This window comes from Diabrotica virgifera, chromosome 2 (assembly GCF_917563875.1).
Source record: "Diabrotica virgifera virgifera chromosome 2, PGI_DIABVI_V3a".
NCBI classification, from domain to species: domain Eukaryota; kingdom Metazoa; phylum Arthropoda; class Insecta; order Coleoptera; family Chrysomelidae; genus Diabrotica; species Diabrotica virgifera.
Window position 1 is genome coordinate 13,849,492 of NC_065444.1, and position 17,586 is coordinate 13,867,077.

Sequence of the window (17,586 nt, forward strand, 5' to 3'; positions counted from 1 at the left end):
TTGATAATGTACTAATATTAAAGAAATACGCAGTAAAATGTTTTATTTTATGGCACAAAAACAGTGCATTATATGAAAAAAAGCAAAAATTTTTTTGTCACAAATTAAACGAGGAAATTCAAAAATATTTTAAAATTTTTAAGTTAAAATATTTCAGTGGCTTCTTATTTTTAAGTACGTGCATATTTTATTTACCATGCCCCAAGTAGGTTCTGCTGCTAATACTCCTTTGTATTCAATGTAAGAGGCAAATCCTTCATTTAACCACAAATCATTCCACCAATTCATCGTGACTAAAATCAAAAACAAATAAATACCTTGTTTCGTTAAATAAACTAGATAAAACAAATATAAAACGTAATACAATACATAGTAATAGTCGCATTAGAAAAGTAATTGTAAAAGTTACCCGTTAAGATAGGCAAAATTCCCTCACTCCCAGAATTCAATTTTTCCATTTTTTTACGTTATATTTTATTAAAAATAAGACTAATCTCAATTTTACGTGTAAATCCCCATGTAAAAACATGAGGTTTTTGAAGGCTTGAATATTTCTTCCATTTTTGAATGTTGTGAAGGACTTGGTTACTTCAAATTACATAATAATCTTTAAAAAAAACCTTGATTTGATCTATTTTAAGTAAATAAAATAAGGAAAATCCACAAAACTCCCTAAAAACCAGTTTTTCGGTTTTTTTTAGCAATATATTTTTTGCCAAAATACACAAAATAAAAAATAGACCTGCAGCCATCTTCAAAAAAAGTATATGCTTTTTTCAAAAAAAAATGCATTTAAAGGTTATGTACACTCAACCTGCGGGTCTATACTTATCGGGGAGGTAATTCTTTAAAGATGGATATGGGTTTTCTTACCTAGATTTCCAAACCAACTATGAGCTAATTCATGGGCCACTACAGTTGCCACTCTTTGTTTATTGAGACTTGAATGCGTTGTATTTGTATACAGAAGGGCCGTTTCCCTGAAAGTGACAAGACCCCAGTGTTCCATAGCGCCTGACACAAAATCAGGAATAGCAACCAGATCTAGAAAAAAATATAAAACACAATATTATTTTAAAAATAAAAACCATAACGTAGAGTAGTTCAAAATAAATATATTTTTTTCTTTTGTCCAATCATTTTTTCACTTTCTTGTGATGAAATAATAAGATCTTGAAAATTTCAGCCCTAAAGGGGAACGGAGCAAAATGCAAAATTTTGACGGATGTCAAAATTTTCAATGTTTTTTTAATGTATTCATTTTTTTCTAATCCTGAGAAAACTAATAAGTATTTTTGAAAAATTTAAACGCAGAATGAAAGACTACTTTATTACCGAGGGCCGAAAGTTCCTTAGTATAAATAAACAGTTTCTTTTGAATGAAATATTTGCAATTAAAAATCAACATTTTTTTCTCCAAAACTCGCGATATTTTTCGTCTTTTTTGACTAAAAAAAAATAAAAAATTCATATTTCTCGTATTTGAGTGCCCTTATTTTTTCACCAGGTTTTTTCTCATTGAATATCATCCAACTAAATGAAACAAACCTATTGACCAATTCTAAAATGTGCCCGCTTAGTGCAAGGTACATTTTGGTTTTTTCCTAATGTTTATTTTCATTTTTAAATAATAAAATATGATAATAAATATAAAAATAATAGTATAATAAATCTATGTTTGCGTAGCTGGAAAAACCAAATGTTACTTGGAAAACCACCAAGTCAATAATATATAAGTATTTACGTATTCTTTCATATACTACTCACCCAATTTTGGCAGAGGATAAGGCATTTGAAAATACTGTACATAATATTCAATGACTTTTTTTCCTACTTCTCCTGCATATCTTGTTTTATCCAAATTTTCAGGGCTAGCGAACACTTTAAGGGGTACAATTTTTCCGCTGTTGTTGAAGGATGTTTCGGTATGTGTAAAATCGGAAACGATAAAACATGACAGGTACGTCGACATTGATACAGTTTCATCGAAAGTGACTAGTTGGTGGTCGTTATCGTAATCTGTTACATTCTAAAAGAAAAAAAAAATAATAAAAAAAAATGTACAACTGACAGACCGCTCAAGTGTGAACGAGTTGATAGACACCTTCAAATACTTAGGTTCTATAATTTGAGGGGACCAGACGTAAAAGGGTTTAAGTGCATTTTTGATAGTTCTGAGATAATCAACTTCAAAGTTGTTTGAGTTTTATAAATTCTAGGAGTCATTCAACTAAAATACAGTAGGAAAAATGAAAGAATACCCATGAACGAACATATAAAACACGCTGTATTTTCCTATCACCGTGTCATACAAAAAATTGGCCAGCGCAAGTACATGTAATAATTATTATTACATGTACTTGCGCTGGGCAATTTTCTTTGTGACACGGTGACAGGAAAATACAGCGTGTTTTATATGTTCGTTCATGGGTATTCTTTCATTTTTCCGACTGTATGTCTAGTGTACAATGTACTATACAGGGTGTCCAGAAACTCTACCGACAACCGAAGGCAGGAGATTCCTCAGATAAATTTAAGATATTTTAACCTAATTCTTCTAGTCCGAAAATGCTTCCTAAGGGAGCTAGAGCTCTTTGAAGATGGCGTCTTGTAATTAGTTTTTCTTAAATAACTCCAGAAAGCTTTTATTTAGAAAAATGAAAATTGGTACGCATATTTATCTTCCAGAGATAAATCGATCACATTTATTGTGAATTTCTAGTACCGGTCATAGGCGTCAGTTTTGGGTAGGGCAACGGTTATTTTATCGCATAACTTTTATGCCTTTAACTTTCAAGCATTTTTGACACTGGATTATTAAATTATGAGGTATGCTAGTACTAAAAGGCACTTTTGCTTTAAGTCGGTACAACACACCGTTTTCTAGAAAAATCGATTTGAAAATTTTTCGTTTATTGAATTTCCAAAAAAAAAATAAAAAAAAAAACCATTTAGAAAAACGAAAACTGGTACGTGTATTTATATTCCAGAGATGAATCGATTTCATTAATTGCGAAATTCTAATACTGGTCATATGCGTCCGTTTTGGGTAGGTCAAGGGTTATTTTGTCGCATAACTTTTTTGTCTTAAATTTTTAAGAATTTTTGCTTTAGATTATTAAATTTTGAGGGATTCTAGTACTAAAAGTTACTCTTGCTACAAGTTGGTAAAATACACCGTTTTTTTAAAAAAAATTTTCTCAATTTTTTTTCAAATTCAAAAAACGAAAAATTTTCAAATCGATTTTTCTAGAAAACGGTATGTCCAACCGACTTCAATCAAGAGTACCTTTTAGTACTAGAATATCTCACAATATAATAATCCAGTATCAAAAATACTGAAAAGTTAAAGGCAAAAAAGTTATGCGATAAAATAACCGTTGCCCTACTCAAAACGGACGCCTATGACCGGTACTAGAAATTCACAATGGATAAAATCGATTTATCTCTGGAAGATAAATATGCGTATCAATTTTTGTTTTTCTAAATATAAGCGTTCCGGAGGTATTTAAGAAAAACTAATTACCAGACGCCATCTTCAAAAAGCTCTAGCTCCCTTAGGAAGCATTTTCGGACGAGATGAATAGGGTTAAAATGTTTTAAAATTATATGAGCAATCTCCTGTCTTCGTTTGTCGGTAGAGTTTCTGGACACCCTGTATAATGATAAAAATATAAGGGTATAATATTACTCTTACTATATCCTTCCTTTTTTTCAATTATTAAAAAAATGTACTTGAATCGGTACATGGTGTTGATAAGTATTATTCGTAAAACGGTTCAAGTGCAGATATTAACTACATATTACTAATCATTTTTGTCCCAGCTGTTATCCACAGTTTAACTATAACTGGCACGTTGCATAATAGTTAATTAGTCTTCAAAATTGGTCACAAATCTAATATTTATTTACTTGAAATTAATCCTGTATTAACATGTGTTGACACATTACAGAATACTACAAATAGTTTTGTGGTAAAATGGTTCAAGCGCACTTAAACCCGTTTATTACTATTTGTTTTTACAGAATACTAAAAATAGTTTTGTGCTAAAACGGCTCAAGCGCACGGGTAAACCTGTTTACTACCAAAGCAAACTGCAATTGTTTTCAGTGAACTAAATGTAATGGCGATAGATGGCGACTGTAGGGCGAAATATGTTTAAATCGTTTTACCACAAAGTTCTAATACCATTTAAGTATACGAATCTGTACTTAGAGTAAAATTTTAAAAAAGTGCACTTAAACCCTTTTACTTCTAACCCCCTCAATTATTACTAATAACGAAAACAAAGATTTCTTACGTTTGAAATCAAATTCTTGTTACAGCCAAAATCCGTGTTTTCTATACTTTGCAAAGCAAACAGACGATGAATGAATCGATATGAGGAATCTAAAACTTACATTCCATAACACGTCAATTTATCTAGGCAAAACTTCAACGAATTTAATTCCTACTACTCAATTTTGTGAGTAAACGAAAGTAAAGACAGTTTAAGATTTAATTTCGATACAGAGACCACCATCATTCGCTTATGCACATTCCATCCTTTTGGACACCTCAGAGTGACTCGAGGTGTGGTCTCTGAGTGGCCCTGAGGAGTCCAAAAGGACGAAATGTGCATAAGCGAATTCTGGTGGTTTCTGTATCGAAATAAATCTTAATCTGGCTTTGTTTAATTATAATGAAATTTGCGAAAAAGGCTTCGAACGCCAATTGCCATCTCTTAAAAAACCAATCTTGGACCCTGAGACAATCGGAGAGAAGAAAGATGGACGCCACTGAAATATTCTATTGGAGACGAATGTTCTGGAGACGAATTTCCTGGACCGACCGTAGGATAAATAATTCAATTTTAAGAGAGCTAAAAGTTAGACAACGACTCTCCAGTAAAGTCCATCTCTAACAATTAAAATACTTTGGACATGTTATGAGAACAAAACACAGAAAACATGGATAGACTCGTTATACAAGGAAAGGTGGAAAGTCGAAGATCACGAGGAAGATGCCCAGCAAGATGAATTGATCAAATTACAGGAATATGAAAAAGAAATATGCATGAGTTAAAAGAAATCACCAGAGACAGAGATCTTTGCAGAAGGACAATACACGACATCACGTCGACCACTACACTCCCTCCGAGTGGTCAGGACTGAAGAGAGAAATAAACAATATTTCTAAAGGTCCTTAAGAACTAACTGACAGACCATCACTAGGAATGGATGGTATATATCCAGTGCTATTACAAAGCAAATCCGTAACTTTTGCACTGCAGAATATGCAATGTACTCAGAGATAGTGTAGCCTTCGGATACATACCTAAAGCATGGAGAGAAATTAGAGTAATTTTTATTCATAAACCGGAGACAAGAGGACAGAAAAACGCAAAGTCTCTAAGGCCAATAAATCTAATTTTATTCCTACAAGAAGACATTAAAGAAACTGCTGGACGGGTGTATTAGCTTACTTTACCATATGAAACGGCCAAACAAATGAAATTTGTCTAATAAAGTCAAATTAATCCTAGCTTATACTTTCACATTCATAATAAATACTAGGTTACTACTTACCTCTACAGGATAATTAGATAGAGCTATGTAGGAGCTATCCTTTGGTTTCAATAAATGGACTTTGTATTTGGCTTTTAAATTGGGCTCGTCAAAGCAGGGGTAGGCTTGTCTGGCGAATGTTGGCTCAAACTTACTGGTTGCAATTTGCCTGTAAACAAAGAAAAAATAGTTTGGTGTGAATGTAGCAAAAAAAGTTTTTAATCATTTTTAAATATGTTAATAAATAAATATTTTTATTAATATTCCCGACCTATTTCATGGGAAGGAAAAATCAATTATTATTACTGAAGTTATCACCCTACTTTTTCTGCAAAAATCAGAATGCAACTTCTCACATCCAAATGTAGTTGTTCTTTCACAGATCCGCCCTGGTCTTAATAAATTCCAACATTGTAAATTATATTCTTTTACTTCAAGTATAAAAAATTATGTTGATCTGATCATAATTAGTTTATACAAAACCTTATGGGACAAATCGAGGCGCCAAAGGAACTTTCTAAATACCCTATAAAATTTGGTGGCCACTTGGCATTTCCGAATAAAAAATATCTCGACCATATCTGCAGAATTTAAATACTTGTTCGACGGAGTTTCTTTACAGCTTTCTTTCCGCTTAATTATTATGTATAATATGCGCGTATATACTAATATTACAACATCGCAATGTTAAGTAATCTTAACTAACACAGTGAGGTGATATGCTCTACAAATTAATTATCTAGATACACATAGATACACGGTTAAAGATTTCTAATGGTGTTTTGTAAATATCTTGTACATTATTCTTAAATACTATTGAATTGTTATATACTTGATTTTTTATTGAATTCTATACTGAAAATAGAAAAAGTTGTAATATATCACACACAAATACAAAACACTAAAAAATGAACACAACTCCTAAAAATGGTACCAACAAATTATCAAAAATAATAACAATCTTATTTAACAGATTTTTAAATGCGGAACCGGTACTACAGACATGGAAAGGAGGATTGATAACGTCTATACATAATAAAGATAGTAAACGAGAGCCAAATAACTGCAAAGGTATTACCGCAACTAGCACACTACGTCGACTGTACGGAAGAATATAAAAAACCTCATAATATGGGAATACTACCATTCATACGACTCAGTGGAATAAAGTGGCTTTAAGGCAGGTAGATCCACAACAGACAACATTTTCTGTATAACCCAAGTAATAGAAAAAAGGCTGTCAAGAGTTGCATTTACTTACGGTAGATCTAACGAAGGCATATGACACGGTACCTACTAATAGTTTAAGGGAAGTACCTACTAGAAAAAACCAGCATAAATGTATGTATCATACAGGCACTGAAAGAAATATGTAGACACTCGACATCCAAAATGAAATAACAGAATAGCATATCAAAAGGTCTGCTGGTCACTAAAATACTAAAGCAAGGATGCTATGTATCTCCAGTATTATTCAATGTATATGTGAAAGCCTTGGAATAGTGGAAGAAGAAGTAAAATGGAAAGGGGCTACCGATATGAGATACAATACTCGCTACACTGTGCAGCTGATCAAATTGTAATTGCAAAGTACAAGGAAGATCTTGAATATATGGTAAGGAAACTAATAGAGGAATATAGAAAATGGGATCTGGAGGAAAACACCAAAAAACAAAATGTCTATGCGTACGAAGGGAAGGGACGAAGAACCTGAACCTACAAGAGGAGATAATTGCAAGGTGTAATGAATATGTATCAAAAATATGTATAAAATTCGAGCTATCAAAGCTTAATGTAAGGCTGATTTAAATAGAAAATGTTTCTTAGCGTGGGCAGCATTTGAAAGATTACAAACATTATTTAAATAAAAAGTGGTTTAGTAAAAGTATTTAGTAATAGTCTTTAATATTAGTATGTACTTTTAATGTAATTTATGTGATATATGTAAGTATGTATATATTAAAATATAATGGATATCAGTTAAAATTAGGAAATTGTGTCTAGTAAAAAGATAAAAAAAATTGAGCTGGCCGATTGGTTCAAACCAAGGTCATACATCTAAACACACACACACATTTAATTCAAACTTGTCAAATACTTTAAAGCCAAAAACTTTTGATCAGTAAGTATTGCCGTTTCTGACATACTGAACTGAAACATGGACTTTTATCAACAACATAGTACACAAACTTCAAGTGATTCAGAGCAGAACATTAAACTCAGCGTTCGCAAATCCAATGAAGAAATAAGAAACTGGACAGGACACATAGGAAGAAGAGAAGGCAACATTTGGACGAAACGAATTGTTGAATGGCGACCAAGAGCAAATAAAAGAAGTAGGGGCAGACCTCAAACAAGATGGACTGATGACATCAAGCGAATGGTTGGTCACGAATGGATGCAAAACACAGCAAATAGATATGAATGGACACACCACAATGGATTCACGTGAATGTAAGGGAGGCTTATATTCGACAATATATGGAATAGCTGTTGATGATGAACATGGTCATCATCATTGGCTCTACAACCCATGGTGGGTCTTATCCTGTTCCAGAATCAGCTTCCATTCCTTAATATCTTTCTCCTTGGTTTTCCAGGTTTTATGATGATATATATAATTAGTGAGGGCCCGGCTAAAAGATATAGAAAATAGCCACATGCCACAAGAAACCAGACCTTAAAAACTATAAATCTAGATTTTACCAATAAATTAATCTGTGTACTAAAACAACTACAATATGGCTACAATATTGAAGTGTTCACTACTTAATCTAATACAGGTAATTTGACAATTTATTAATACATTGATACACCTGATTAACTAAAGTATTAAAAATTAAATACAAAAAAAACAGAAGTGTAAAGCGAACCAAAAATCAATTATTTTCTTATTGTTTTTACGGTGTATTTACAATAGATAATCAAAATTCAATTTAGACTCGTAGATAAATCTCATCTCAACTACCTACTTCCTGGATATCTCGTAACATTCACTTTCATTTCATTAGACTTTCTTTGCTTCTTGTACGGAGAAATACTAGGCCGGTTTGCTCGTGAACGATTATTTTCCATGGCTTAATCGAGTTTTTGAGTTATTTTTTGTATTAAAATTTTTTATACTTTTATGTTAGTCTATCAGACTGTCAGATTAAGAAAATATCTAATTGAATAAATATCTAATTCAATTTGCGTTATACATCGGATCAAGTAGGCTTCATAATATTTTACTTTTGTGAATATTATTTTGTTTTTTTTTTCACTTATAGCATTCATAAGTTTATTATTTGTTTTGAGGTGAAAGCTTTATAATTATTTAAACAATCTTTGTTTAAACAAATTATTTTTTTAATCTTTCTTTAATGATACATTATAGTACATTATTTTACGGTTTTTGCTGTAAATTTTAAAGAACCGCTTGGATTGACATGAAATTTGGCAAACGCAGAGCTAACATATAAAAGAAAAAAAGTGATATGGTGCCGATGTGTGCTTTTGCCCTGGGGGTGAGTTTCACCCCATCTCGGGGGTGAAAAAATATATGTCCAAGATAAGTCCCGAAATGGATAAACTGACTAATTTTAAGCAACTTTTGCACTATAGAGTCTTTTCACCAAATCAATACTTTTCGAGTTATTTACAAGTGAATATGTTCATTTTTTAACAAAATAACCACGTTTTTAGACGGTTTTTCGCAAATAACTCAAAACGTAAGCATTTTATCGAAAGAAATATTTTTACCAAAACTATAGCCTATAAAAAAGTGGAAAAAAAACGGTGTATATATTAGGTCTCCATACCTAGCAAAAACAGAGTTATAGCTAATGAAAAATAGGTTCATATTAATATCCAAATAATGAAGCATTCTTGGGACAAACACATTACAACTTTTTTAAAGTGTTTAAAAAAAGCTTTATTTCTGTTTTTATAAAAAAAAAAATTCTAGCATCAAATGTAAGCAAGTTACGCTCAAAATAAAGTTGATCCCTTTTGCTTTGGCAAAAAAAATCAGGAAGATCACCTCCCAGTTAGCAACTTAAATGAAATTAATCATTACCACTTCACAAGTTACTTTACTTATGTTGTGTGTATATGATCTGTAAGTTCATCGATTCAAAGTGCTTATTTTTGAAAAAATTTGGTTTTAAAGTAAACTTTTTAAAAATTTAAATTTTGAAAAAAATGCTTTTTTTCAAAATAACTTAAAAATTGTTAGAGATACCAAAAATCTTAAACAATAAAAAAAGTCGGCTTTACTTTTCTGAATATTTTGTATTTTTTTGTTTTTCTGTAAGACAAAAATTGGTTAAGATTCGGTGTTTCTAAAGGCTATAACGGGATAAGATGGTCAAAATTGCACCAGGCTCGATTCAGTTTTGGGTTTAGCCATTCGAAAATATATAATTGAAAACTAACTCAGCCAAATTCTCAAGTCCCTAGGTGCACCGGGGGGTCCGCTATGGAAAAAAACGTGTTTTTTTGAAAACATTTTTTTCCAGACGCTGTATTGCTGCAAAAAATCTGAAAAAATTAATTAATGCGTATCTTAACAACACAAAGCTGCCTGATTTTTTTCAGATTTTTAGCTTCAAAATTGAGCGCAGGAAAAAATTTTGAAATTTTCAAAAAAATTTTAGGTTATGTTTTAAATTTTTCGCCAACTTTAAAATATTGTTATTTTGTGTATTTTTTCCATTCTTTCGAATGGCATAGGCATCATTATCATTTTCGACGTGGAAAGTACCTAAAAATCGAAAAAACTGTTTTTTTTTTGCATTTTCTGAAGTTTTTGACTCATAAACTCAACTACAGCTAAATTATTCATCATTTACATTTTTATATGTATTGTTACATTTACAATCAAAATCAGCCATTAGAACTTATTTTTTTTTCCTACAGCATGCTCAAAAACCCCGTTTTCGGCGTTTTTACTAAATAGCCTCAGAAATCAGTAAAAAAAATAATTCTTTTAACTTTTAAAAAATTAAAATTTTGTTGTTCTCGATAGAATGTAATACAATTATTACTTAAATAAATTATTTTTTTGTTTTGCACGATTGTTTGAATTTCATATATAATAATATCGTCCCATAGGGTATTCTGCCATAGGCTTATAAAAAAAATGAATAAATTAATTTTTTTAACGTTTTAACGTTTAAAAAATAAAATTTTTGTAGTATTCGATAGAAATTGTTGCCTCTTTATAAAAATGCTTGTTGCGGTTGTGATTTTCAAAGCGCGCTAAGGTTAAAAAAGCTCGGCACTTTGGTGCCGTATGCAAGGAAGCGCTTCTAGCCACGTTTTTGGAAAAACTCAGGATAAACCAGTCCTCAAGTACCCGCCGTCGAAGCCACTAACTACTTACGTAATAAAAATATTTTTAAAATAATAAAATAAGAAAATCTACGGTTTCGTTTTGATTAAAAAATAAAAAAAAAAAAATAAAAAAAATATTTTTATTAAACGTTAATGAGGTATTATTATTTAAATAAATAATTATTAAATTATTTGAATTACTTAATTGATTAAATAGTGCAACCTAAAAAATGCAGAGTGTTTAAAGGGATTAATAAATTAATTATTAAAAAGTTACTACACAATCATGAAATTACAAAATTCAAATTAATATACAGCATGGTGCAAAGCAAGAAATAAATTCGTTATTTCGTAAACTGGCGACTTTTGGAAAAATACCGAAACGGGTCGAGTGTGATACGAGTGACGTCATCCATCTGGGCGTGATGACGTAATCGATGATTTTTTTAAATGAGAATATGGGTCGTGTGGCAACTCATTTCAAAGGATATTCAGTTCTCTATTCATTAATATAAACACTAACACAATTATTTATACAGGGTGACCAAAAAAAATTTGAATTAAATCAATTGACATAAAAAGAAGAATTTAAGTAATGTATTTACTTCAAAATATATTTTACTGCTGTTAGAAAACAGAAGAAAATGTTTGAGATATAAACATTGCTTTTCACTTAAATTCAATGTTCAAGCCAGCTTCTGCTAGTCACCTGCCTCTTGGAAGTTTGAACATTTTATTTAAGCGAAAAGCAATGCTTATTTTTCGAATAAACATTTTTTTAAGTTTTCTGAAAGTAAAATATATTTTGAATTAAATAAATTACATACATTATTTTTTTTGTAAATTAATTTATTTAAAAAAAAAAAAGTCACTCTGTATAAATAATAACGGTAATGTTTCCATTGTTTTCAATCTGGTGGGATGTAGAGTAATATTTCTGATGTTATTTTATGTGCTATTAGATTGAAAACTTAGTCCTTTCTAATAATGGTAATGTTTATACTACTGAATAGAGAATTGAATAACCTTTCGAATAATCAAATTATAGTAAAGTCCCAGTGATTGGCTGTGTACCATAGTTAAAAAACTTACACAGAAATAAAAAACTTCGGTTTGTATAATGGTATAAAATTCTATTAAAAAACTTTTAAAAAAGTCATCCAAATAGATTATAGAAAAACATCAGAACATTTTCTATCTAGTCAGATCATCTTCAGTGACATTCTGTTTAGTTACGGAAACTATAGCCCGCTAGTTGATATATTATTATGTAGTCTTCAAAATTACATAATTATTTATTAGAATTTCCCATATAAATAGTTAATCATAAAAATGCCAAAGGAAATAGCTTCAGAACAACATTAAAATTATTCTTTTGAAATGCGGCACAATGTCGATATTAATGGATTTTACTAAAGCTCAAAAGCAGCATGGCTTCCCTGCTCGAAAAACTGAAGGGGTACTTGTCACAACGAGTTCGAGGTCAAGACGGAATTCGGTCTGTGTCACTCGTCTTGACTTGTCATTCCAAAAGTAGAATTTTAATAAAAAATTTATTTTAATAAAATTATGTAATTTTAAAAACTATATATCAACTAGTGGGCTAGTTTCAATTACTACACAGAATGTCACTAAAGATGATTTGACTAGATCGAAAACATTCTGGATGTTCTTGGATGACTTTTTTAAAAGTTTTTTAATAAAATTTTATACCATTATACAAACCAAAGTTCTTTACTACTATGGTTTTTCAAATAACCATAATTCTCATTAAAAAAATTCATCGATTACGTCATTGCGCCCAGATGGATGACGTCACTACTAGTATGATATATATGCCAAAAAATCACAATTAAAAAATCGACCTCTTTCGGGATTTTTCCTTAGAGTCGACAGTTTAATAAATAACGAATTTATTCCTTTCCTTTGCATCATACTGTATATTAATTTGAATTTGAATTTTGTAATTTCATGAATACGTAGTAACTATTTAATAATTCATTTATTAATCCCTTTAAACACTGCACTCTTTAGGTTGCACTATTTAAGCAATTAAATAATTCAAATAATTTAGTAATTTATTTATATAATAATTCCTCATTAACGTTTAATAACACGATTTTTATTACGTAAGTAGTTAGTGACTTCGACGGCAGTACTTGAGGAGTGGTTTTTTTTGTATCTAAGACTACAAAAATTTTATTTTTGAAACGTTAAAAAATTTTCCTCATTAACGTTTAATAACACCATTTTTATTACGTAAGTAGTTAGTGACTTCGACGGCAGTACTTGAGGAGTGGTTATTTTGTATCGAACACTACAAAAATTTTATTTTTTAAACGTTAAAAAAATTAATTTATTGATTTTTTTATAAGCCTATTATGGCAGGATACCCTTAATGGGACGATATTATTATATATGAAATTCAAATAATCGTGCAGATAAATCACTTACTTAAGTATTAATTGCAGCTTATTACATTCTATCGATAACAACAAAATTTTAATTTTTTAAACGTTGAAAAAATTATTTTTTGACTGATTTTTGAGGCTATTTAGTAAAAAAATAACAGTTTTATTAGCTGATTTTGATGGTAAAGATAAAAATACATACAAAAAGGTAAATTATGATTAATTTAGCTGTATGTTGTTGAGGTTATGAGTCAAAAACTTCAGAAAATAACAGTTTTTTCGATTTTTAGGTATTTTCCACGTCGAAAATGATAATGAAGCCTATGCCATTCGAAAGAACGGAAAAAAATTCACAAAATAACAATATTTTAAAGTTGGCGAAAAATTTCCAACATAACCTAAAATTTTTTTGAAAATTTCAAAAAAATTTCCTGTGCTCAATTTTGAAGCTAAAAATCTGAAAAAAATCAGGGTGCTTTGTATTGTTAAGATACGCCTTCATTAATTTTTTCAGATGTTTTGCAGCAATACAGCGCCTAAAAATAATTTTTTTCAAAAAAACTCGTTTTTTTTTCAAAGCACCTAGCTCCTGGGGATCCTGTTATTTTTTAATCAAAACGAAACCGTAGATTTTCTTATTTTATTATTTTAAAAATATTTTTATTACCTAAGTAGTTAGTGGTTTCGACGGCGGGTACTTGAGGACTGGTTTATCCTGAGTTTTTTCCAAAAACGTGGCTATAAGCGCTTCCTTGCGTACGGCACCAAAGTGCCGAGCTTTTTTAACCTTAGCGCGCTTTGAAAATCACAACCGCAACAAGCATTTTTATAAAGGGGCAACATTTTCTATCGAATACTACAGAAATTTTATTTTTTAAACGTTAAAACGTTAAAAAAATTAATTTATTGATTTTTTTTTATAAGCCTATGGCAGGGTACCCTTAACGGGACGATATTATTATATATGAAATTCAAAAAATCGTGCAAAACAAAAAAATAATTTATTTAAGTATTAATTGTATTACATTCTATCGAGAACAACAAAAATTTTATTTTTTAAACGTTAAAAGAATTATTTTTTTTACTGATTTCTGAGGCTATTTAGTAAAAACGCCGAAAAACGGGGTTTTGAGCATTCTGTAGGAAAAAAATAAGTTCTAATAGCTGATTTTGATTGTAAATGTAACAATACATATAAAAATGTAAATGATGATTAATTTAGCTGTATGTTGTTGAGTTTATGAGTCAAAAACTCCAGAAAATTCCAAAAAAAAAACAGTTTTTTCGATTTCTAGGTATTTTCCACTTCGAAAATGATAATATGGCCTATGCCATTCGAAAGAATGGAAAAAAATACACAAAACAACAATATTTTAAAGTTGGCGAAAAATTTACAACATAACCTAAATTTTTTTTGAAAATTTCAAAAAATTTTCCTGCGCTCAATTTTAAAGATAAAAATCTGAAAAAAATCAGCTAGCTTTGTGTTGTTAAGGTACGCATTCATTAATTTTTTCAGATTTTTTTCAGCAATACAGCGTCTGGAAAAAAATGTTTTCAAAAAAACACGTTTTTTTCCATAGCGGACCCCCCGGAGCACCTAGGGACTTGAAAATTTGGCTGAGTGAGTTTTCAATTATATATTTTCGAATGGCTAAACCCAAAACTGAATCGAGCCTGGTACAATTTTCACCATCTTATCCCGCTATAGCCTTTGCATACACTCGTGATAAGTGACTCGTTCAAGCCCTTTTAACTACAACTCTTTCAAAAATAAGGATTTTGAACCGATGAAACTTACAGATCATATGAACAATACATACTCGAGTAAAAAACTTGTGAAGTGGTAACAATTATAGTTCATTTGAAATGCTAATTAGGGGGTGATTTTCCCGATTTCTTACCAAAAAAAGGGACCACCTTTATTTTTAGCGTAACTTGTTTACTTTTGATGCTAAAAAAATTTTTTTTAAAAACAAAATTAAGCATTTTTTTAAACACTTTAAACAAGTTAAAATGAGTTTTCCCCAAAAAAGTGCTTCGATTTTTGGTTATGGCACACTAAAATATTCGATTTGGAATTTGACGAATATGAACCTAGTTTTCATTAGCTGTAACTCTGCTTCTACTAGGTATAGTGACCTAAGATATACACCATGTTTTTCACTCTTTTACGTGCTATATTTTTGATAAGAATTTTTTTTTTAACAAATACTTACTTTTTGAGTTATTTGCGAAAAACCGTCTGAAAACGTGGTTATTTTGTAGAAAAATTAACATATTCACTCGCAAATAACTCGAAAAGTATTAACTTGGTGAACAAACTTTATAGAACAAAAGTTGCTTAGAATTAGTCATTTTATCCATTTCCGGACTTATTTCGAACATATATTTTTCACCCCAAAAAGGGGGTGAAACTCACCCCTAGGGCAAAAGCACACATCGGCACAATATCGCTTTTTTTCTTTGACTTGTTAGCTATGTGTATGCCAAATTTCATGTCAATCCAAGCGGTTCTTTAAAATTTATTTTACCTTTAAAGAACGTACTATTAATAAAAATGAACTTAACAACAATGCAATTTAATGTTATTAGATTTTTTTATTTAGCTTAACGCCTCGATAACTTATGGCCATTGGCCTGGTACAGTGGATTTATGCAATCGGGCACCTATTGTCATGTGTAGTGTGTGTAATGAGTAAGTGTCTTGTTACTTAGCAAAGTCCACGTCATTGTTTTTGCAAAGAGACGCTAATTGTATCCGAACGTCTGCGGTCCCTCCTGTGAGTACCTATCCCACGAGGATAGAAACTATTTTAATTTATTAATTTTTAATAAATGAAAAATTCTCCACACAGGTGAGATTCGAACTCACGGCCTTTAAGTCCAAAGGTAGGCGCTCTTACCACTGAGCCACAGAGGAGGTTTTTTTTCTCTGATTCTGGCTTTGGTTTAGAACTAGAACCTTTAGCCACGTAATTGTATAACTTATTACTAAGTCAGGGGAGTAATGTGTAGTGTGTGTGTTGAGTAAGTGTCTTGTTACTTTGCAAAGTCGACGTCATTGTCTTTGCAAAGAGGAGGTTTATTAGATTTAATTTGCAAAACATGCGAAAAAAAATTATCATGCACACAGTTTGGATTTTTCCTGATGCCTTAGGCACCCGCGAGGCTCTATTCGTTGTCCAAGTGCTTATGCAGATGTGCAGGAATGTCAAATGTGACGTATATATTTGTTTTATTAACTACAAAAAGGCATCGCGCATCGCTCTGTATGTGTATTGTCGAGTAATAATTGGAAAATAATTTAAAAAGTGCTAGAGTTGAGTTTTATTTGACAAAATGGTATTAACTAAATGGTATTTTAATATTGAACATGCATGTATATTACATGTATGTATATACAAGTCTTAAAAAAATACTTTTCAATGCCATTGGAGCCTCTGTAATGGCTGCGATAAAATCCTCTTAGTTTGCCGAACAACCTTCCTTCGAACTTGAGAAACACATAGTACACGCCCGGTATAATTTTTCTCTTAGTCGTAATCACCAGCACCTGGAACTGTGATTTTTCCTTCACGTTCAATATTGGAAACGATACATGATCGCTGGTCTCAATAGAAACGTCCGATATAACTAATCCGTCACTATGAAGGATAATATCCTTCCTGTAATTATTAATATTAACAGAACCCCTGTAAAAACCCGTAAATAAGTTGAGGAGAAGAGTTAAGTCGTACAATATGGGTTCCATATCATTTGGTAGCCTCCAGTAAGTTTCTTGTGGTAGAGGAACCCTGTCGCTTATGGGAAGTTTTTTCTGACTCTTACACGCGATGTATAAAATATATTTTCCGACAAATAATAAGACAGCGAATAGACATACGCGAACTATCAATAAAAACACACATGTTAACAAACAGGCCACTTAGCCCAATAAATGACCGTTTTGGAGTGTAATTTCCAGGGGCAACTCCGAATTGCATGAAAATTTAGGTTTAGGTTCTACTTACCCTCCACTTCAAAGTTGAATTTGTGCCGTTGGTTGCTTTTACTTGGAGGGTGACATTTACCCTTTCTCGGGGGGTGAAAAACGCGTGTTTAAAATAAGGCCGGAAATGGATAAATTGACTTATTTTAAGCACCTTTTGTTCTATAAAGGTTTTCGAGTCAATACTTTTCGAGTTATTCGCGATTTAAAATGTTGATTTTTCGACAAAAAAACTACGTTTTCAAACCGTTTTTCCCAAATAACTCAAAAAGTAAATATTTTATCGCAAAAAATATTTTTAGCAAAAGTGTAGCCTATAAA

At 31.0% G+C, this 17,586-nt stretch overlaps 1 protein-coding gene across 5 annotated transcripts in view; it reads right to left on the bottom strand.

The window, feature by feature from the left end:
* The window catches only part of LOC114345387 (glutamyl aminopeptidase), an 83,073-nt gene that overhangs the window by 20,848 nt on the left and 44,639 nt on the right, over positions 1 to 17,586 (bottom strand). For all 5 annotated transcript variants that reach the window (XM_028296235.2, XM_028296222.2, XM_028296229.2 and 2 more), the window contains 4 exons: positions 5,569 to 5,716; positions 1,768 to 2,029; positions 874 to 1,044; positions 196 to 293 (listed from right to left, as the gene is read on the bottom strand). In XM_028296235.2, the coding sequence (XP_028152036.2) occupies positions 196 to 293; positions 874 to 1,044; positions 1,768 to 2,029; positions 5,569 to 5,716 (679 nt within the window). The remainder of the gene's footprint in view (positions 1 to 195; positions 294 to 873; positions 1,045 to 1,767; positions 2,030 to 5,568; positions 5,717 to 17,586) is intronic.